The sequence below is a fragment of the Tachysurus fulvidraco genome, chromosome 4 (assembly GCF_022655615.1).
Source record: "Tachysurus fulvidraco isolate hzauxx_2018 chromosome 4, HZAU_PFXX_2.0, whole genome shotgun sequence".
Lineage (NCBI taxonomy): Eukaryota > Metazoa > Chordata > Actinopteri > Siluriformes > Bagridae > Tachysurus > Tachysurus fulvidraco.
This window is the reverse complement of record NC_062521.1, coordinates 17,391,833-17,415,940: the sequence shown is the minus strand read 5'-3', so window position 1 is coordinate 17,415,940 and position 24,108 is coordinate 17,391,833. Positions and strand designations below refer to the sequence as shown.

The 24,108-nt window shown below is 38.3% G+C and overlaps 2 protein-coding genes across 3 annotated transcripts; one reads left to right on the top strand and one right to left on the bottom strand.

The window, feature by feature from the left end:
- Positions 1-648: 648 nt before the first annotated feature.
- On the bottom strand, positions 649-18,604 carry ccdc85a (coiled-coil domain containing 85A). Of its 2 annotated transcripts, none has more exons than XR_003438998.2 (4): positions 17,898-18,604; positions 15,242-16,709; positions 2,314-2,374; positions 649-2,004 (listed from the first exon to the last, which is right to left on the bottom strand). XR_003438998.2 is itself a non-coding variant. In XM_027136217.2 (4 exons), the coding sequence occupies exons 1-4, from the start codon at positions 18,135-18,137 to the stop codon at positions 1,989-1,991; spliced, it is 1,296 nt and encodes a 431-aa protein (XP_026992018.1). In that variant the 5' UTR covers positions 18,138-18,604; the 3' UTR covers positions 649-1,988. The 2 variants fall into 2 exon arrangements, 1 of the variants encoding a protein (XP_026992018.1); XM_027136217.2 differs by having other exon boundaries at positions 15,731-16,709.
- Positions 18,605-19,122: 518 nt separating this feature from the next.
- Positions 19,123-21,070, top strand: soul2 (heme-binding protein soul2). The gene is made up of 5 exons (XM_027136222.2): positions 19,123-19,208; positions 19,460-19,625; positions 19,730-19,856; positions 19,946-20,117; positions 20,679-21,070. The coding sequence occupies exons 2-5, from the start codon at positions 19,494-19,496 to the stop codon at positions 20,851-20,853; spliced, it is 606 nt and encodes a 201-aa protein (XP_026992023.1). The 5' UTR covers positions 19,123-19,208; positions 19,460-19,493; the 3' UTR covers positions 20,854-21,070.
- Positions 21,071-24,108: the final 3,038 nt, after the last annotated feature.

Here is a 24,108-nt window from a genome sequence, read left to right as displayed (position 1 = left end):
TTAGCACGTTCGCCTCACACTTCTAGGGTTGGGGGTTCAACTACCGCCTTGTGTGTGTGTAGTTTGCATGTTCTCCCCGTGCCTCAGGGGTTTCCTCTGGGTACTCCGGTTTCCTCCCCTGTTCCAAAGACATGTGTGGTAGGTTGATTGGCATCTCTGGAAAATTGTCCATATTGTGTGATTGCGTGAGTGAATGAGAGTGTGTGAGTGCCCTGCGATGGGTTGGCACTCCGTGCAGGGTGTATCCTGCCTTGATGCCCGATGACGCCTGAGATAGACACAGGCTTCCGAGGTAGTTCGGATAAGCGGTAGAAAATGAATGAATGAATGAATGAATGAATGAATGAATGAATGAATGAAAGAATCTACCCACTGGCATGTTTCTCCAAAAAGTGGGAGGAAACTGTAGAGACCTAGAAGAAACCAATAGAGAGAAGATATGAAACTCTACACAGACTGAGCTCACAAGCTCAAACAGGGATCCTAGAGGTATGAAGCGTCAATTCTAGTGTACTGCAAAGTATAATAATAAAGAATAATAAATAACAGATGAGAGTCACTCAAGGAAAATGTTTTACATAAAGAAGACACTTTTTATTATATACATACAGATCTCTCAGTATAATAACCATATATATTTATATAATACCAGTACGTCAAAAATAATAATCATCATATTTAAAAAACTAAGCAGATAAACTACTCTTTACTTTTTAAAAACATAAAAGTTTTATATATTAATATCGTTTCTGTCTGATATAATCTGTCAACAAAAATAAAAAAGATCACAGGTCAAAGAGGTTACAAAGTAGCTTGTACTGTATGTAATACTGATTTATACTGAAGGATCAATGGTTGGCACACAGGACTTGTGATCTAGGCCTAATAAATAAAGGGCTACCAAAATCACTTACTTAAGTATACAACTGTGTGCTGTCCAGTTCTCCCACATGAAGCAATATTCCCATATAAAATATAATGTGCATATGTTTGTTGTGTGTTTATATGTGTGTTTATGTGTGTGCATTTGTTCTATTGTCTATCAGAGCAGAAGTTCACAGAAACACCTGGGCAGAAGCAAGGCATGATGGTACTTAGTATGGAAAGAGTGGGAGACTGTATTTTTTTTTGTTTGTTGCTTTGTTGTTGTTTCTTTTTTTTATTTTTATATTTCAGAATATTTGCTGGAATATTCACCCCTCTGGAATGGTCCATGTATATTGAATGAGAGGGGAGGGAGTCATTTAAGGTTGACTTTGTGCTTAAAAAAAAAATCATTGTATTTGTTCCACACTTCATCTACCACATGGTTCATTAGCAGTCACTGGTTGATGACAGATAAGAGCAATGTTTCATTTGTACAATTTCCACGTCTATAAATTTGACTTGTATTGTTGTAATAATGATCTTATGGCTGCCACAAAGCTCTTAACGAAAGCAAGGCAGTGATTGCTATGATAATACTTTTGTTTTTAATTTCCGGTGACACACAGCAAGTCCAATTCAATTTACTAGTTTAGCCAATTAGAAATACTTCTTTATTGTTCATATGAAGTTGTGTATGGCATCTGTAAACAGGAAAGGTGTTAGCCTCTGAATCCCATTTGAGTTTATGCTCAATTTCATCTGCTTTTATTTCAAGGAGGTAGGTCTACTTTGTTGGCAACATAGGGAGAATCGTTCATCTCCCATTACATAATTCTTGTTAAAGAGTTCTAGCCTTCTTTCTTCTAATGAAACCCCTTTTCCCCTTTTTTGGCTGTTATTGTTGTTATTGTTGTTGTTGTTGTTGTTGTTGTTATTGTTGTTGTTGTTGTGCAGAGCTCTAACAGGGGAAACAGGACACCTGAAACCAGCATGGGGTGGAAAAGACACAAGACACTGGCTGCTCCACAATATTGTGCACTCTCTCTCCCAGTGCAAAAGACAGCAGAAATCTGGACTCCTATATGTCAGGAACCCAGCAATGGATCCAGTCAAGGCAATGGTCAGGAGGCATCAAAACTGCAGAGGGAAAATCAGTGCACTGTTTAGCATGGCAGGAATCCTCCTCTCTCCCTCTCTGTATGTGTATGTATGTGTGTGTGTGTGTGTGTGTGTGTGTGTGTGTGTGTGTGTGTGTGTGTGTGTGTGTGTGTGTGTGTGTGTGTGTGTGTGTGTTTGTGTGTGTGTGTGTGTGTGTGTGTGTGTGTGTGTGTGTGTGTGTGTGTGTGTGTGTGTGTGTGTGTGTGTGTTTGTATATGTGTGTGTGTGCATGCAGAAATGAGCACAAGCACATCATCTGTCATATTTATGACAGTTTATGAGTCTTACCTGTCCCAAAGCTTGACACTTCTACAGGTGGTGGTGGTGCAGCAGCCAGCAGACAGCAGAGCTGTGTATGAAAAACAGGTTAACGGTATAATACTGACAAAGCAACATTAATTAGCAATAGTAGTTTCTGGGGTAATAGAAATGTGCTTAAAATAGTCCAATAGCAGAGCATAGCATAATATTTAGGCATTTATTTCATATTGTTGCCTCTTCACAAATTGCTTAACGTGAACTATTCTTTTTACTTTTGTAGAACTAAGAATAAGAGTTCCAAATAAAAACCTACAGGGATTCCTCCTCCACAAAGTGATCTAGTCCTACTAGTTACTACTGCCAGAAATGCTCCTAAAACAGGGAGAAAGCTATTAAGAAAATGTATTTCAGACATCTGACCTTGCTGTGACCTTGACAGTGTTTGGGTCGATTTCAAAATCTAATCAGATCATCTGCTCATTACGATGATACTGTAAATCCAGACAGGACTGGGTGTTTACTTCATCACGTTATATATGTATATACAGTTTCATTGTGGTGTCAGACTATTGTACCCCACTGTATATATATCACACACACAGGCGCACACACACACACACACACACACACACACACACACACACACACACACACACACACACACACACACACACACACACACACACACACACGGGGGTATGACCCAGAGTTTATCATGATGAAAAATCCCTCCTGTTTACTTCAAGTGACACTTCTGCACACTGATGATGACTAGATTATGTCTCTGTTATCACACTCCTATCTCTCAAAATATGTTCTTCATAATCACAGTTTAGGATACTGTCTGAGTTACTTCTCAGGAAAAAAAACAAGAATGTATTCTGCATAAGAGTTATCAAAGATTCATGAGAATTTCAAAAAAGAAAAACACGTCTTTTTGAACACCCACACATCACACAATGTCATCACTGTAATAATCCTCTTCCTCATCCAGACTTATTAGAATTCTTGAGTACTGTACTGTACTCATTGCTGTTTGTGTACCCACAAACAGCAATGAGTTTGCATAAAACTACTTTTTTCTTTGCGCAGTCATATATTTTCTTTGAGCCTCCACAAAGCCATGGTGGAAACGGCCTTTCATATTCCCACTGGTCCTTTTTACTGTGTCTGGGCCTGATGTAAAGCCAGGCAGGGGGACAATATGTGCAGTATCTGTCTTTATTAAGGTTTATATAGAAGCATTTCTAAACACCAGTCTTGTTGAAGTTCCACTGCCTCACGGCTTCAAGGTTTCCTAACTCCCACTACACCTGATTCAGCTCATCAACTAAATATTATTAAGTCCTTCATGAAATAGGGCAAGTGTTTTGGGAGCAGGGGTATCTTGAAATTCTTCAGGGCAGTAAGCCCCGAGAACACGATATGAAAAAAATTCGAATTACACACAAAAACAATACTGCATTGACGTGTCCCTGAAAATGCATGGGATAAAGGGTCAAGCTATTTTTTATGAGCCCATGCTCAGGCTAGTTGCATTTTGTATTGTTTTACATGTTCTTAAAGTGTTTTACACGTACAATTTTGATTATACAGAACTCTTGTGCATTAAAATGAAATTAAATATTACAGTTTGTTCTGTTGTAAAGATGCTTCTTCAACACCACGGATAAATTCTCTTCAGTTTACTACAAGTGTTAATTAGATGCCTTGTATATGTTCTCTACACTCACTCAGTTACTTAGTTTGTATGCATGTGTGAGTTTCTTGAATAAAATTAGCGTACACTATTTTCAATATATAAAGAATTAAGTTCCCTTGACTAAGATAAAGCATTAACCTTATGATTAATGAATAAATGAATGAATAAAGCCCAGTTTGCATTTCATGTAAACTGGGCTTTATTCATTCATTTATTCATTAATCATAAGGTTAATGCTTTTTCTTAGTCAAGGGAACTTAATTCTCCACAGTTTCTCCCGAGGTCGGTGTGAATGTGGACCAGAAAATGTCAGTCACTCATTCATTGCAAAGCCTTGCCAAACAGCCTGGTGTCTTACTGTCCGTTTACACTATGTATTATCCTCTGCCTATTTTATTACTTTGCATTTACATTTACAGCATTTGGCAGACGTATAGATGTACAAAAGTGCTTAGATTTCTCGATCAGTGTATACATGGATACCATGAGTCTAAAATTCTCTTTGGAGGACATTTTTTAAATAAACAAGAAAAAATTATTTTTGAAATTTTAGCACTTGGTACGTCTTCACCCATTGTTTGAGGGCAGCAAGTGACTCGACTGTTCTGACATTGGTGGGAAGTTCATTCTGTCACCTAGGTACCAGAACAGAGGAGAGTCTTGATGCATATCTACCTTGTATGCTTTTGGATTGTCCTTTGTCTGGACTGGACTCATACCACTGGCATTATACTGTTTTGAGTTGAGTAATGTTCATCTCAAATATTAAACTCAAATTTTGTATTAAAGCGCCTCTCTCTGTCTGAGCCTGGTCTGTTACACAATGTGTCAGTTTTTGACGCTATCAGAGAAGTTCTACTCAGAAATGAAAGATACAGAAATCAGATATTGCTAAGAATCAGAAACAGAATAAGCTTCAGTAAAAAATCAATAATACCAATAATTTGTATATTAAAATTACAAAATGAAAACTATGTAAGATAACAATACAAAATCTAAATAAAAAAATGATAAATTATTAAATAAGTATTTTCAGCATATCTGGACTTATTGCCCATTCCTGATGAAGAAAATATTCCAACTTACACATGCACACCAAGGAACTGACATATTCTTGTTTGGTCTGATTTTGAGCAGTAGAGCAATACATTACTCAGTAGCATGTAAGATTTGGATAGAACAAGCTTGTTTTTCCAGATGGAAACTAAACACTAGTAGTCTTCAATTAACTTTGTGTGTGTGTGTGTGTGTGTGTGTGTGTGTGTGTGTGTGTGTGTGTGTGTGTGTGTGTGTGTGTGTGTGTGTGTGTGTGTGTGTGTGTGTATTAGAGTTTGAATATATTTTTATTCTTTATTCCTCCTTGCTCTTTACAGTCTCTGTATTTATAAGGCTCTTTCTTTTCCTCCACTGTCTCTGCCCTGTTCTCTCCAGGTGCTCCAGACTCCTCCTGTTCTCATCAGAGACAGCAGAGGGCTTCCCTACTGACCTTCACAAGGGCATCCACTGGATCATTCTGTAAGGAAACATACTGTATAAGCTTCTCTTGCTGTGCAGAAGGCTAACTTGGGCCTTTCCACAGGGAGAAGTGAATGAAAAAGCATGACTATTCTTGTGGGAGGGCAAGTAACTAAGCAGAAACACAAAACAATGTTACATATACCCATGGATTCCTGTGAGTCATATATTTCTTTCTTCAAAAAAGACATGCTATCAGCTGACACATGCCTATTATTTCAGTAAAATGTTAGTCAGCAAGGCTTAGTAAACATCTGAATATGGAAATGATAAACTGCCCCACTTTCTTCGGTTCTATTAGAATTACTAAGATATCATGCTAATGATATGCTAATGCTATCTAATATTAGATAAATGATACAAGTGCCATGTTTATCTAGTAATAGATTAGGGAATGAATGCAGGATTTCAAGGCAGAATAACAAAGAGCTCCTGTCCTAACCAAACATGATAAGAACATGGTTTATAAACAATCATAGAGGCAAGAATGAGAAAAATCATTTCTCTGGCCAGTTATTTAGCTGGTTGTCTTTAAACGGATTGAATTTAATATAATAAAAAGAAAAGAAAAGAAGTAAGGTAGACAACACAATATATCTAGTACATCAAAGAGCAAACACACATACATAAGACTGATAATCAAAAGTATATCACACACATCATTATGTAACACGGAAAGGTCTGCTCAGAAGAGATCACAGGGCTTTTTAGGGGCAAAGAACAAAGAAAGGAAAGACACAACTGTTATCCCACATGTGCGTCTGCACGCCTCTGGCTGACATTGAAAGCTTTTAAGAGAAATCATTACACCCTTTGGTATAGCTCCAAACATGATGTTTCCTGTTTTTTTCCCTGTTTTGAGTGTATTTTCTTAACACGCATTCCAGCAGTCAAGGGTACAACAACAGGTTAAATGTGTGGGTGCACATTAATGAATTAAATATCTTAAGCAAAATAACAGGACACGTTTGGCTTCAAAGTGAAAACACTAATAGGGGAGGAGAAGCAGCTGTTGGCCTACTTTACAGGCCAACACTGGAAGAAATGCCCGCTCACTCTCTGTAGACTACTTAATACCCTGCCTATGGAGGAGTAAACTGCAAACCCTAAACCCATAAAACTGTTTGAACAACCGTCCTCCCTTCCCCCCTCTAGCTATCCCACAATGCCTCACTTAATGTGTTTCCTTCCACATATCTAGAAACTTTCTCAAGCAATAAAAGTGAAAGAGTGTGAGAGCATTTTCTGAAAACTGTAATGATTTGTTCAATGTTAAGCCTCTGCTCAGAGACATTCACAAATAGAGCTTTATCTGTCAAAACCGAGTAGTCCAGTGATAAATTGTCACCTGAAATTGCTCAGTTTCTGTAATAACAGAGAAGGATGGGAGATATTTTGCTGAGGAGGGAGTGTTATTACTCTCAGCTAGTCCTAAAAACAGGATCAGGAACCACACACTTTCACTGGTAGAGGCAGGACTTGCCGTCTGACTGACCCAGCTTCCAGAACCAGCACCTGCAATCTTTTTCTACTCCATCACTGCAACATCTGATCAAACCTTGTGATTTTTATCCGACCATCTTTCAAAGATGTGATAGATGACAAGATGAGATTTCATGTGCAAAGCACACATTTTTAAAGTAAACACATGTACAGCCCTGAACCACATAAGTAATGGGATGTACAATAAATGTCCTATGCTGTTACTGCTCGAATGACATGGCTACTCTAACTGTAGTGGATGCCACTTTACAACAGATGTTGAGGGCTTTTGTGAGGGGAAAATTGACTCTTGAGGACTCTCAGCTGAATCTAACCTGCTGAGAAAAGCTGGGTTACAAATGTGTTCATCAATATGGAATGGTACTACACTCTGCAGATAAATGTGAAGTGTAAGTGTAAAAAGTGTGTGTGTGGTAGTAGCTAGTAGTAATGGGGTGGTAGAAAAGAGGTGCACACACAATGTACAGGGAAAGATTATAAAAATAGAGGACATGTTAGTTACACAACATATGCTTACAGGAAATACTAATACCGAGTGTTTCTGCTTTTTCAGCTAAAGCAGCAGTCAGACCAAACCGAAATTAAATCCACCATAAGGAAACAGACATATGACATGCAAAAAAAATTAGCAGGGATGGAAAAGTAGCTACAGTACCAGTAGCTTCCAGTAGCTAGTACAATTAGCTCGGTGCAAGTAAAGTATAGTTGGCAAATGTGAGCTATTTGTAGGACATTATATATGTGATGATTTCACTGAAAATTTATTTAGCAATATTCAAGCATATGACCTGACAAACCCACAGAGACTGAACAATGATATCGGGCAAAACAATGTGGTTGCTTGTAAGAGTTTTAGGTAATAAATATAAGTTCTCATGTTTTCATACTGAAATACATTTTTTTATACATGAGCACAGTTAAAAGTAAGAAACTATTTTACCTTCATATGAATATAGCTTTGGCAAAATTCTTCCAGCAATTTTTACTCATTATCTATACTTTCATCTGTGTACATTTTTTAATTTTTTGTCAAATTAGTGGATTAATGTTAAATCTCCCTACAGTTCTGGACTGTGTATAATATGGACATATTATACATATGCAAAGAACGGACATGGAATTATGCAATATTTATAATAATTATATGAAGCCTAAGCATAAACACTCAGGTAATTGCTTAAATAAAAACAGGGGACTGCAGTAAATCATCAGTTTATCTCATAGACGTGTTATCGGTAATGCTGTTATGATGGAGCTATTCCAATTGTCTACTAGGATTTAACTGTTTAGTGTTGACACCACTACTTATAACTTATTAATATCTTCCTACCTTTACAACGTATGCACAGCTCTAACAAGCCTATAAAAAACCCAGACGCATTGCAGATACAGCCACACAGACTGGAGAACAAACTCTAAACACTGGGACAGTGAAGGATATAATATAGACTTTCACAGTCAATCGATCTGATTGCTTCTTAGAGAGATGTTTTTGTTGCTATAACCACCTTAACTACACTGTAATTGCTGCATATTTCTGATGCTTTGAATCATTTATGAACATAAAGTGAAAGGGGGTCATTTAGGAGACTACTGTATTTGAAATTCAGTCTGCGTAGACAAAGTCATGCACACAGATTATGATATAGGATAAACTGTTTATGTTGATAGAAATTCATGAAGAAATGCCTCCTGTGTACTTCGTCCTGCCACAGTGGCAACTGCTATATTTTGTTCTTGTTCCCTCTGTCCAAAGCAGCTCTCATCTGCATACAAATTTCATTTATTTTAATTGCCTTGGCAATAACCTGGCTCTGCTCCTCAATTTCCCTCAGCCAAATGCCTCCTTTCTCAGCAGAGAGTGTGGAGGATGGAGGTGCGGACTCGTCCATCCAGCTGAGCTATGCACTGTGCCTCAGGACCTCTGGGCCTTTGGGCAGATTTTGCAAAGGTTCCTGAACACCACAGCTAAGTTTTATAAGAATGGTTGTTGTTTTCTGTGTATCCACGGATGTGGCCTATTTGTAATCTATTTAATGATCTAATTATTATAAGATTCAGAAACAACTTAAGGTCTCACATTGTGTTTTGTGCATATAAGGAAGGAACTATATACATATATACACGCACACATAAGTGAGTCCAATACTCCAATACTGCGGTTTTAGAGAGTTGTGTGTGGGTGAGTTTGAGCTGAAACAGAGCGATTGAAAAACCTTTAGCGTGTACATACTGTATATGGCAGATATTCAGTGTGTGCATTCCACTTTTATGCACCAAAAGAAATCTTCACATTGCCTATTAAAATATGGCCAATATACAGCAGCATATATGTTTAACTTAACCTTAACAGTAAGCTATAACAGGTCATTTTGCTTATTTTAAATATTATATCCAGGTATTCTGGTCTTATTTTTCTGCAGATTGTTCTCCATTCTCTGAAATCACTTTAGTTTATGTTAGATAGCAGTTTTTTACAGTATTATAAATGCACAGGTTATATTTTAATGGCTTCAGAAGCTCAAGTGAAAAATGGCAATCAATAGTCATTCATTTCTTTCCTTGTGCACATAAAGCATATAGAACAGTCATACATTATAACTGTGCGTGATTGTGGTACATGCCTACAGGCTATGAAACGTTTAGTTCCTACTTCGGGATGTACATGTATCACTCCACACAATACTGAGGCAAAAGGAGCACACAGAGCCGAGATATCAATAGCCTTTGTATTTTTGCCTATGAACAAAAATGTGTGCCTTGCTATCAAGGGCAAATCAAGAGCAAAAATACAGCACTGTTTGTGGCAAACAACTCAAATCACATTACTCTAAATGTCTTTGTGTCTCTTTTATCAAAGGAAAGCAAAAATATATTCAGCTAAACACAAAGATCTGCAATTACACGAAAATCAAAGGGTGTGTATACCAAAAGGCTCTGCATTACCATTTCCAGCTAAATTATGCTAGCTTAGTTGATGTTAGCCTTAGCCTCAATACAGAGTGTCAGACTTTTCTGGGCACAATCATCAGAATGTTCAGAAGACTGCAATCTGATTGGCTATCCACACTTCCATGAATATGAACTTCAGCAAGAAAACAAAAAACACCATTACAATGGGTATTTTTATGTAAGATATTAAGGAAACTGTCTGTGGTTTGTCATGCCATTCCAAAATCCGTCTTTCTGTGAAAATAGGTACAGATAATAAATAATAGAAGTTCCGTTATTTATACAAATAATAGATAATACAATTTTCAGTTGATGTAGTAACAAAGAACAAAATGTTATATCTTATTTCTGTCATGTCCAGAGAAGATACTGAAAGTATGATCACACCTGACCATCACGCCCATATGTGGTTCCTTCCCAAAAGGTTGCCACAAAGCTCTCAGTCCTGCACAGAACCCTGACCTCAAACCCCTGAACACCTTTGGGATAAACTGGAACACTCACTGCTCCCTACAGTTTCTCACTTATCATCAGTATCATCCGCCTCACCAATACCCTTGTTGCTGAATGAGAACAAAACATAATGCAAAATCTAGTAGAGAAGAAATCCAGAAGAGGGGAGGTTATTATAACAGCAAATGGGGAATAAATCTGGAAAGGGATGTTCACATTAGGCATTACAGGTTTTACACACACACATACACACACCACCCACATACATACACACTAATAACACACTAATAACACAGCCAATATCAGAGGTCTGGCTCACAATCCCACCTTAGAGTTATTGAGAATATCACAAAAGATTAAAGTCATCAATCTCAACAACATCCCTTCAAGACAGGAAACATAATGCCATTGGGTACAGCTACAACTACACACATACAGAATAGTAATGCACACCGTGTTCATGGTACAGCGGAAAACACTAACGGACAATGAATTACTCATCAATGTACTATCCAGCATAAATATAGCTGCTTTAAATTGACAAGGATCTGGCCCAAAGTGAATATACAGAATTTGAGATTTATGTCTCAAGCAGACTGCATTACTCCACTGGACAATCCCCATGATCTTGCTATCCTTGTCATTCACTATAGGTTTGCACAAGCTGCTTCACTCAGTTAACTGTCCACCTATGCATATACTTTCCATGTAATGATTTTCTTTCTCTTAAGTAATTATTTGGCTTTCTAGATTCTTTCCTGCTGGTTTTTGAGGTTAGTGAGGGCAATGTCTGAAATGTCTCATTGCTAGTGATTTTGAGTGGGTGAATAGGATTTTGCAATAGTAAAAGAGCAGAGTATGCTGGAAGTCTGGAGGCAATACCATCTCCCACACACAGATAACATATGTTACCTAATAAACTGTCCTGTGTCTAGAATTTTCTTTTTATATAGGTGAGATAATAAAAGTGTACATGTATGTATTTGTAATGTCTGTTCATGTTAAAGAATACGTGATTAAATAAAAAAAATATGAGTAGAATTTTTTGTACTTTTATGCTAACATAGTATATGGTTTAAGATATCCACTAGTATGCAAGATCAGATTAAGTTCAGATTTAGTTAACAGATTCTTGCTATGTTGCTCCACTGACTGATCACAATCCACGGTTCTGGGTAAAGATCTGACCAACAATTCCTCACTTAATTGTCATCCATCAATCTCCCAAAAAAGGTTGATGGTTTTGGCATGGCAATGTTCTGGATGTATGTGAAACACAAGACTTCCACTGACTTACTGGGATATCTTCCAGGAAAGGTGCAAGATCTACAAGCGGTGATCAAAATAGATTATGTGGATGATTAAATTAAACCATTAGGCAACAAGAAATAGACTTGAAAATAACATACATAAGCATAATAAAATAACTCTGAGTCAGTTGCAGATACTGACCTCAATACACTACACTACACAATTATCTGATATTTGTAGATAAGATGCATTTATGTAAATAATTTAGTATTTCTGCTTCAATTCTCTTGATTTTATAAGAGAAGGATGTTTTTTGACATTAAGTGAAAATATACATTACATAATTGCTTGGATATTATAATATTTGTGAAACTGTGTAAACAAAAACCTGTCCTAAGCACATACAGTATATGAAAGTTAAGGTGAGTGGGATTCAAGGCATTATAAAGGGATGATGATATTAGATAAATAGCCTTTATATAAAGTGTTATTTCAGAAAAATTAAACCCATAGTATCACAACAGTATAACTGTTTCTTATGCTAAAGCAAGGCCTTGAATCAAATGCTTACTCCTGAGCTAATAAATAATGAATGCCCACCGAAGAATGCATCCATTCTTTATGAGTTTCTTTTATAAGGCTTATTCTCCAAACTGCATGCAGACATTTTATTAATGTACTACATCCAGCACACATTCTGAAAACGTTTCACATGTTACATGTCACATTAGCAATGCAAATGCTACATTTCTACAATATTAATTATTATTTACACCGAGAATAGTCAAGCCCTTTGACAGACAGTTTAAGATTTCCCAGGACACAATGGAACATCTAACGGAGCCCATATGAATCTAGTTCCGGTTTGTAGCGTTATATTTAGCTGGAGTGTGGTCAAGGTCACAGTATTGTCCTCTATGAGAGAGAGAGAGAGTGAGAGAGAGAGAGAGAGAGAGAGAGAGAGAGAGAGAGAGAGAGAGAGAGAGAGAGAGAGAGAGAGAGAGAGAGATAGAGAGATGCAGCTCAGTCTCCGAATCTCCCTGGGGCACGAAGAACGGTGTAAGGGAGATGGAGTAGAGAGATGATCTAGGCAGACCCAGCACTCACTCCGATCAAGAGATTACAACGATTAAATGCTCAAATGTTGAGTAAATGATGTGCACATAATACATTTGAATGGGTAGCAAATATGATTTTGATTTTGAATTTGAAATGTGATTTCAAAATCACTTACAACTCCAATATCAGTGGTGTATATTTTAGCATGTAACTACAATGGCCTGATATTCCCAGAAAGCTGGAACAAAATTGAGTCTACAATAAGGCCTACAAACTGGGATCATGATAAATTCTGAATAAATAAGTCATGAGTGCTTAGCTTCATTCTTCTGTTGCATAACGCATATGGTATGAACTAGTGCTGAAATAAAGAGAAATCTAAACATTGGATGTATTGTACTGTCTGATGGTTTAGTGTCAACAAACTATTCCATATAGTAAAATTAAGTATATAGTATAATTCCTATAATCACACTGTTGGTATCACTCGGTTTGTCTGTGTTTGGCATATAAAATTCTACTACAGTAACATCAGCAGACATGGCAAATGACAAATATACCTTTTGGCTTAAAATAGGAACGCTCAAAAATGAAAAGGGAAAATGAACACCTCGTTTACCTGAAAGCACCTTTAAAATGAATATACAAGTCAAGACAAAGCTAGTGGGCTAACCAAAATGCTACAAAGTGAGCCTTCTTCAGGATCTATTTCCACTAGTGGAACATTTAATAACATTAAATCGATATTAAGTTATTTTGTATAGAATGTTTGTACAGTATAAAAGCCATGTTTAACTTATAATTCCTCTTTCAATCAGGAGGTTAAGCTGAATATCAGCACGGCTGTTACTACCTACATCGCCCTGTGGCGAGTCCTAGCACTGCTGATGTTCATTCTTACTGCACACTTACTTGTGCAAAATTGCTAAATAGTACAAATTTCAGCAAAATGATAGTAGTGCAAATCAAAGTCCAAAAAAAAAAAGAAATATCTACAGTCCCTTTTAGCTTAATGATTTATCTTTAGCTATGAACACATGGTAATTTACTGCTCACTCCATTAGACCCAAAATAGGCACAAAATTGCTATTGTAGATTACCATGTAAACTTGGCGTGGAACCAATTCAGAGACTGTTTATGCGTGATTGACTGGCTTCAGAAGCATTGAGAAGCATCCTCTGGAAAAGCACCTCTGAAGGGTGCGAATGTGTCTTTGGGGAACAGTTTAATAGGATTTGCAAATTTATTCAAACAACTGACCTTTAAATGCATAGCACCATTATTAACCAGAACGTAATTTTCATTTAGCACACTTTTTTACTAACCACACATCAAAGCAATCGGTATACATAAACTTCAAGTGGTTTATTGTCAGGAGAGGCTAAGGTAGGCTAGGTAGTATACATCTGCACATGCTCGGATGAAATCTTTTCCTATCATCCCTACTGTGAGTTTCAGTTAGGGCAGAAAAGCTGTTTAAAACAATGTTTTCAAATGTATCCCTACTAGTGTGGACGAGGTTTAGAAAGCCTGTTGTCATCTCGGTGAATGTTTCATGTTTAAATTTTAACATTTATGTTCCGCTCCAGTCAAATCTAGCTTCCATCATAGTGAGAACCCTCTCCTTAGACATTAGATATATCTGTCATTGTGGAGCATCTGGAAATGCCTTCCAACTAAATGCAATCAGGTGTTAATTAACTTCTGTTATTTGTCTCTGAAACGCAACGTAAGGTAAACAGCACTGCTTCAGGAAATGTCCCATGGCCTTGGCTAGCTCCACAAATCAGCACTTTCCCTGCTTAGAAAATCATTAGCAGCCTCCTGCTGGAGAGAATGCCTGCCACACACCAACAGAAGCAGCTGATATTTTTTCTTCGCACACATTCATTATCCCATTTACTATGAGACAATGGCAAATCAAGATAAAGGCCAAAGCTCTACATCATTCAATGGCACCAGACAGGATGCTGCTTTATACCTTAATGTGATTTTGTCAGCAATGTGTAGTCACATTACCATGCATACAGTATAAAGTGGTATGAATTACATTTCAGTCATGTAGAATTACTAACTGTTCTGATGATGTTTCAAATGATTTATTGCTTTTTTTGCATTCTACTGGTGTCATGTTTTGTCCACATTATTCAACCCTATGTTCGCTTGTGTATGAGAGTATGAGAAAATATTTGTTCTCTATTCACTTATTTTTCTGAAACAAACTGATAATCAAAAACATGGATAAACAAAGCATAGTACACCTAATATATCCTGTAGCCTATCCTCAAGGATTTGGGGCACAAGTGAGGGACACGGTGGACCAAGTGCCAACCGATCACACAGCACAATGGCACAAACACTCAATTTAGAGATGCCAATCAGCATACAACACATGTTTTTGGACCTTGGGAGGAAAACGTATACCCAGAGAAAATCCCAGAATGGTGACTCTGTTTCTCATCACTGCAACAGCTGAAGCACTATTTCTGCAACAGTCTTCAATTTGCCACATCACTCACCTGGAAACATATGGCAAAAACAGTGGTGTCCACTCCTGGTCCTGCTGGGTTGTATTGTCCTCAGGTTTTTGTTGTGCCTCTGTACTTTATGTAGTATAATTTCTTAGAGTTCCCTCAGTTGAGCTCCAGTGCATAAAAGGCTTCCAAGAAATATTAGCACAGGTAGCAGCTAAAGCCTGTTCAAATGATGGCACTTGAGAACCATGACTGGACACCACCGACCTTTACCAGCCATGGCACTTGAGAACCATGACTGGACACCACCGACCTTTACCAGCCCTGCTCTATCTCCTCAAGGCCCCCGTGTGAGCTGAGTGGGCAAAACTAAATGCAAAAACTAAATGCAGACCATTGCATAATTAATAAGATGACTTAACGCCTGGCTATAGAGCAATATATTGTGAAACTGATTTGCTCCATCGTGAGTATGTAGTGTACTGAAACGGGCCTCCATGTGTGGGTGCTACAGCAGGCTCCAGTCAGACCCACCATTCATACCACTGTAGATGCTCCGGTGATGTGGAGACAGCTCCTCTGCTCCTGACCTCCTTTGTGCCACATCCCTCCCAGGGCTGCCTAATTTGCCATGATCTGGACTGCCACTGTATTGGTGCCTTAGCATCTCAGGGCTTCCTGCAATCACACGACCCTTCTGCAGATGTTCAGGAGTCCCTGAAAGTATCTGTTTAGGCTCTGGACTGCCACATAGACTCCCGATGCTTGTCCTGTGCTTCTGAAAGAGGTCAGGGCTACCAGGAGGCTGAGAAGACACTGGCAAGTGCTTTAAAAACTGCTCTGGACCACCTCTTTTGCCAAGCTTTTCGGGGCTGAGACCTCTCATGCCCTTGTGGTCAGGACTAGAGAATGAGCCACAGCGAGGACGGCACACTTGAGGAAAGGTATGGGCAGCATACTCCGGACTTGTGCTCCTTCTGCGGCTGAGATGCTCTGGAACTGGCATCTCCTCCACTGCCCGGGGCTTGTGGACATGCTCAAGACTGCCTCCGGCTGGACCAGCCAGCAGCTGCTGCTTGTGTGTCAGATGATCAGGGCTGTCTGTGCTTCCTGCACTGGAAGTGCTACTCCCATCTCCAACGTCCCTCAGCAGCCCTGGCCCAGGCACGCTGGCATGTAACAGGCTGCTCTGGCTGTCGATAGAGTTCCTGCAGCCTGCTGGACCTCCAGTGCTCAGTGAGACCCCTGTGCTTCCAGAGCCCTTTTCCTCATCCAGCAAGAGACACAGCTCTCTCAGTTCCAGGTTTTCTTTCAGCACCTCCTCCTGCCTCTGCTCCAACTCCTTTAACTTCTGCAGGTACAGGGTCACCTCTTTACGCATAATGCCTGCACTGTAGCGGCCAAGGCGTTGCCACTCCCTTGACACCTTCTTCCCCTTCTGCCGGTCATCGTCCAAGAAGCAGCAAAGGTCACGCAACTCCTGGTTATCCTCTTGAAGTTTCTGATTCACCTCCTGCAATAACAAGAAATAGAATGACTAATCATTTACATAAAGTAAAGGGCAATCCCCACAAAGCCATTGTGAGCGTCATAAGTGCACTGCAACAAACAGGAGGATTGATGCATGCACTGCATACTGAACGGAGAAATTAATATTCTGCGGTTCTCCAGGCCTTTCTTCATGTATCCATAAACAGCACAGAGTAACATAAGTACATTGTAATAAGTACAAAAAACGGCATGACTGATAGTAAGTTTAAAACCAAAGTCAACATAAATACTAAAAAGACAAAAAGATGAATTGCATGAAATCCTCAATGGATAGCTCGATGGCTAAGGACACATTTATTAACAGATGGAGGTGAATTTAAATCCCATACTTCATAGTCACTGTTAGGTCACTGTTACATCCTTAAAATGCAAGTCACTTTGGATAAAAACTTATGCCAGGACCATTCCAGCTTGTATCACTGGATCCCAAATACTGTTTAATTCTTATTTCTCCACAATAGGAACACGTCTCCACTAGTTTTTTCTTGGCACAATGGTAAATGATGTAGGGTGGGTAGGAAGATATAGAGAAACTCTACTGCATCATCCACAAACACAGCTCTGAAATGCATTTCCCTAGCACATAATGGCAGTGAAAGTACATTTGACCTCTAGGTTAGGCCAACATCCAAGATCGCTGTGGTCCCTGGCGTAACCACTGAGCCGTTGCCTTTCAAACATCTATGTCCTGCATCTCTGGAATGCTAAGTAATTTGAGATCCAGGCATTGACTCAGCGCCGCTCAGCCCTGCGTTTTTTGTGGACCCAAAACTTCCTTACAGAAAATTAATACGTATTGCATCTTATCATACATATAAGTAAAGACATCCATGAACAAATTAACATTAAATTAACAAATGATATGTTTATATGAAACCAGTTCTAAATAAATCCAATGGCATATGAGTAATTCCATTTAGGTTGTGTTAATTCAGCATTGTAACAGTTCTGTAGTGCGTTAACAGTTTTTTTTTTTTTTTTTTTTTTTTTTTTTTTGAGTGTGTGCATCTATGCCATCACCATACTGTTTTTATGAAATTTAGCAAATATGAAAAAAGTTATTTTTTTTTCTTTAATTATACATGGTACTTTGCGACACTGTAGAACTGTAAAGTCTAATGTAGTATACACCCCAGACACGGCGTTTTACCTTCAGACCCCGGATCTCATTCAGGTGCTGCTGGAGCCTGCGGTTCACCTCTCGGATCAGGTTTCCGTGTTCCACTATGGCGCTCATCTTCTCGGCCTCTGCTTTGCGCAACCGCCGCACCAGATCATCTTTACTCCACTTCAGGAGCTCCTGGTCTGTGACTTTGGATAAATCCTCCGTACAGCTTTCCGAGCTTTTGGCTGCACCTGACTGCAACTGGGCTTGGACCGGCTTCTCCATCACCTTCACCAAACTCAGTGGCGCATAGAAACCGCCCCGTTACCGCCGAACTGTGGATTCAAGACGCAAGCCGCCCAGTGCAGACGTTCTGCAGAAATTTGCTTGGATCAGAATCAGGAGACTCTCATAGTGAGACTGCCAGTGCTGAGCATGCGGTCCGTTTAAACCTGCAGCTGCAACCTGAGATTGCCGGGAAGAGCTCGCCCTCCTTCTGCTCCTCCTCAACCTGGCTAAAGCGCGTCTCTTAGGAAGAGATCGTGGTCCTTTCCTCTTGTTTCCCCAGTCATGTCTCCATCCCACTGCTCAGTATGAGAGCTAAATCCGCCATGGATAACCGATACTGACCACTACAGCATCACACATCCGTAGCGGCCAGCAAACCGGTGCACAAGCTCAGGCTCACTCTCTCTCTCTCTCTCTTTCTCTCTCTCTCTCTCGCTCTCTCTTACACACACACACACACACACACACACACACACACACACACACACACACACACACACACACACACACACACACACACACGTACGCCCACTTCACCCTAATAGCTATGGCCAGGACTTTTTGTAGTTTTTGTTGTCGAGCTCCATCTGCTGTTTGCATTGCGCAAAAAAGGGTTTTTTTTTTTCATAATAACGCAAAGATCCATAGGCAGAGGACATGTTACATGAAAAAAAAAATTTAAGTTAAATGTAGCCATATAAGTCAGGAAAGTCATAGTTTACACAAAAACAAAAATAATAGAAGCACACATTCTATGTTGAAGAGGTAATTAATGCTTGAATGGCATGAAAACACCAGGGGCAATAAGACGCTGTTATACATCATGCAATGTTAAACACAATTGTATTTTCCATAATTAGAAAGTTCAAATTATGAACGGTCTTAATACAGTTCGACTTCACTGTGATCCATCAATAAAGTCAGATATAAAGTTTGCAGTGTGTTTTTTGAGTTCATGTTATAGGGTGTAGTATGTGATAACTTGTGCTGTGTCTCCTCCTTCTTTTCTCTCGTCACTATTTATTCTCTCTTGGAGAGGGTTGTTGGTAGTCGGCGTTTAGACCAAAGGTGAGTACATATTACCAACATTACCTTATATGTACTATATGTATATGTAATAGTCTTCAGGGTTTTTTTTTTTAATGCATATGAATCTTGCAAGTCTGTTGTCTTTATTACTGACCCTGAAATAATGTCCAGCAGGCACCAAAATATAGCCAAGTAACCTGATTTATAAAGTGCATAAAATATGAGGAAGTGTGTGTAATGCAACTTTCATATATACAGTATATATATATATATATGTTTTCAGTCGACAGAGCATTCACGTTGATCTTCTGGTTGTTTTGGAGAATGGTGACCACGATGGATTTAAGGTTTTGCCTTCTGTTTATGGCTTCTGTCTCTCTTGGAGGATGTTGGGAAGCACCTTGGTTTTGCCATGATTATGACTGTCCAGTTTACACAGTTGTGAATACATATGGGGTAGGATCTTCCTGTGAATGTTTTCCAATGTTTTTTTTTAATTTATGTAAAGTATAGACAATACTGTCATACATCTATAAGTATTTATTTTCTGTTATGATCAGAGTTTTCAGGAGCGTCGTTATGATGCCAGTCAGTGGATCACTACAGACATTGCAAGCACCGGAGTCAATGATATACAAGCAGGCTTTTGGAAACTATATTACTTTATGCAAAGGAAAAATAAGGATGGTACATAAAATTCTTAAATTGAAACAGAAGTCTGTGACAAAGTACAGCTTGAACATTTGTAATGTTTGTTAATATTTTTTTCTTTCTAGGAAATGAAATTGTCATGACCCGTCCAGTAGTGGTGTCAGTAAATGAAGCAACTGAGAATGGGGGTACTCGAGTGTCAATCTCCTTTTTCATCAGTGCAGGCGTTGTCCTCCCTGAACCTAATGATGACACTATCAAGAAAAAAGACCTGCCTGCTGCAACAGTATATGTTAGGTAAGACTATCTCTATATACTTAGATTAAAATGTATAATTGTTTCTGGTTGTTTTTTAAACACAACTCGGTTACAGCAGAGATACCAGCAGCAATAACATTAGCATGTTTGGGTGGAGGTTACAGATTACAGATAAGGTTTCAAGGACAACTTAGTCTGTGTGCATTCCACAAAGAGTGCTATAGATTCTTCTGCTAGAGAAACTGTCTTTCATGAATTAACTTAAAAATGAGTACATATAGCTATATTGGAAAATGTAATTCCAAAGCAAAGTCATTATTCTTCTAAAATAAATAAAAACATTATTAAAGACTTTATGAACTAAAACATACATTGGCACTGTTTAATATTTCCAAGAATCTTTCAAAATGTTCTTTCATGTACCTGACCTCTGCATTTGCACACTGTCTAATATCCTACAACAAATTCTTAGTAATGTCCAGCAGACCACATTTCAGGCTAGACATTTTATTGAAGCCATTATCAGAATAAAGTTCTGTTTTCTCTAACTGTATATAAAATCAGTCTTTTGCTTCCACATTGTTGTCTTTCACCTGACAGGGAATTTGGGGGAATTGCAAATGAGGAAGATGTCAATGAGAATGTGCAGAAGTTGAAAGAAGACCTGAAAGTTGCGGGAAAACAGTTTGATGGCACTAGATTTGAGGCCGCTGGATATGATGCTCCATGGGTCCTAGTGAACAGACACAATGAAGTATGGATATATGCTGCCTAAATATAGCTCCAGATTACTCAGAAACAGCTGGGAATCACAGATAATCATTATAACTAAAGACTATCACAGTCAATGTATATTTTTGCAATCTTTAACTTGTACTTAAGAAACATTTAGCCAAAAAATTGTATAAGTAAAAGAAACATTGGATGAAGTAGTTTTTAAGCAGCCACAGCTGCCTTAAGATTGTTTCCTTAAAATAAAAATATAAACAGAGTATTTTTTTCTTTTTTCACCAAATAGCACACAATAACAGGCAAAATTAGCAAAAAGTTGTTTAACCAATGTGCAAATTGTTGCTTCACAACTTATTTAATTTGATACATTAATAATAGAAATGCTATATATACTGAACTGTAGAATTAGCCATTCCAATTCACAACAGTCATAAAATCAGAAGGTTATTTGTTTCACATTGCACAATTTTTTAATTTTAGATCCTTTGCTGACCCAAACTCAAGTTCTTAAAAGATGCTAATTCATTGGTTAGGATTAATAAGTGGCAATTGTTTCTGCATGGGACCTGAAGATCCTGTAGGACCTGTTCAGCATGATTGTCAAAAGTATGTTCCCACAGTGGAACACTCATGTAGAGAAAACACGATACCCTGAATGGAAAAAATAAACAGTTAAATTTTCAGGTGTATTTAAAGCTAAACAACCATATAGCTACACTAGCTATGCTACTGGATATTTATTGCAATGTGCTGCATTTAAATAATATTTTGCTTGTAATTTATCAAATATAATCTCAGTCAGAAATTAAGAATTATACTGGTAAACATTATTGCGGTAAAGAAAGTGACCACTTAAGTGACCACTCTTGTTTTTAGGATTGGAAATCTGCTTTGAAATAAGCATAATTTAACAAATGTATTGCAACACAATTATATTATTGCATTTTACAGGGTATATGAATCTAGTTACCAATGAAAATATCCTGCTGGAGAATTCATTCTTGAAAAGTTCCATGACCAAAGTGAAGGTATTTGAGAACGACAGGTATGAAGAGAACGAAGACACATTCATCTACATCAAGTCTAACCTGAAATGCAGTTTCAAGTAACTTTTTAAGTAACAATTGAATTGCACTTTGAATAACTTTCATTATCAAGAGATTCAACAAAAGTATGGAAAACCTTGAGGCTCTTGATTAGACTTTATTTGCTTCCATAATATCACAAAGAATCAGTGTTAGAAGCCATGAAATCTACACAGTGCATTGAGTTGTTAATGAAAGCACTGGAATGTCTTTATAGGTGTAAAACTAGCTGAAGCTGAGTGGACGGTGCTAAGCTATCTATGCATATGAATAAGCGTGTTCCTCTCTATGTTCATATGTATAGTCCTTTCTGAGTGGGAAAATGGGTCAGGCCACTAGAGACTGTGTGTCACCGTGACTGATCAGCAGTCAGCTTAATTAGTCCTCGCTTCTCTCCTTCTGGCAGAGAAGGGAATGTGATGAGCCTGCACTTTGGCACTACTGCAGCTCTACATCTCCTCTTTTTGCACTTAGAACTGCAAAATGGGACACTGGCTCATCTGGATAGAACATTCTAGGTTCATCTACCACCTACCTTTATTTATCTATTCATTTATTCTGTACATGAGCACTTTTACAAAGCAGGTGAGGCTATTTTAAACTGGATAAGATGTAGAGAAAGCAGATTTACTCGTCACTTTCCACAGTAGAACTGAACTGTTCTTGTCACTGCGGTGGCATTTTCAAATATGTACCTTTTATTAGGTGTCTTCAACCTAGAAAGAAAGGTGTACCTTTAAAGTGTACATAAAACGTAGGTAATTGGACATGAAACATCAGAACATTTGGTCATTAAAAAAAACTTTAACTATATATATTTACCTACTCTTGCTTGTTTATTATTCTTTAATAATGGGTACTATGTAATTAAGTGTCCACACACACACACACACACACACACACACACACACACACACACACACACACACACACACACACACACACACACACACACACACACACACACACACACACACACACACACACACACACACACACACACACACACACACACACACACACACACGTGCTATATGTTACATTACACTAGATGGCAGTGTTGTCTTTCTGTGTTCTTCTAAATGAGCTCATAATCCTAATTGTGCTTAAATGTGTTTTGAAGTTCATTTCTTTTAACATTTCAAGTTAGCTGCTGTTATTGTGTCTAATTTGGAGGGAAATGTCAAACTTCACATGTGAGATTTAGGTAAATTCTTATAATAAACACAAAGCCAGCAGCATTGGATTATAGTATTCTTTGACTCGGACAAATCTCTCGACAGCGTACACTGTATTTGGTTACCCAAGCATGTGGGCAGTGGAATACTTCACTCGTGAATGGGAACAACACTATTCAGCATGCCTCTTTCCTTCTCGCTTAGTGGCCTCCTCACATATGACTCATGGTCTCCATGGTTACACCTCTATAGCAAGAAGCTGGTCACACTTGTCAGAAACATAATTATACCTTTATGAACATGTATGCTCATATAGCTCCTGTAAAAGCATCAAAATGTGTTCTTATGACTCACACAGAACTTACCGAGTGCCGTTCTCATATCGTTTGTTTCAATCAGGAGAATGGTTATCAGTTATATTTCTAACCAGCTCTGAAAGGAGGCTTTTCATTGCCTGGCTGCAAAGCCAGCGAACACAGTCTTCTTTAAATTACTTTGCATTTGAATAATTAGCTACAAGACTTGAGAAAAATCCAGTTTACATTTACCTGCTTCTTGCTGTCAAAATGCAAGCTGAGCTGGTCAAACTGGGAGACTGTCTTTTTTCAGAAGGAAAGTGTTGGATAAGAGAAAATAATTTCTGCATTTTGAACCAATGCTAGGTATTTATTAAAAGGAAATGACAGACCAGTTACACACTCTATAAATCTTCCATAAATAACTCACCAGGTGCCAAAGATGGTCTAACAGTTTGACCTGCTAGACCTGTGTTTGACACCGGGTCTCTGGGGGTTACGATTTGACACAGTTTTTATGGTGGTTCATTTGTTAATTTTGTTAATTTTCTGCTTTAAATTTGTTGGACTGATGTAAAGCCTGGGCCAAGAATAGTTTGATAGAAATCATGGGAATTAATTTTCTAGGAAATGCATTCTAGGAACTTTCTAGGAATTCTAAAAAAATCCATATGAGTGCATAAAAAAACTCTATGTTTCCCACATTTCCATCTCTATGTTGGTGCTTATCCACCTGACC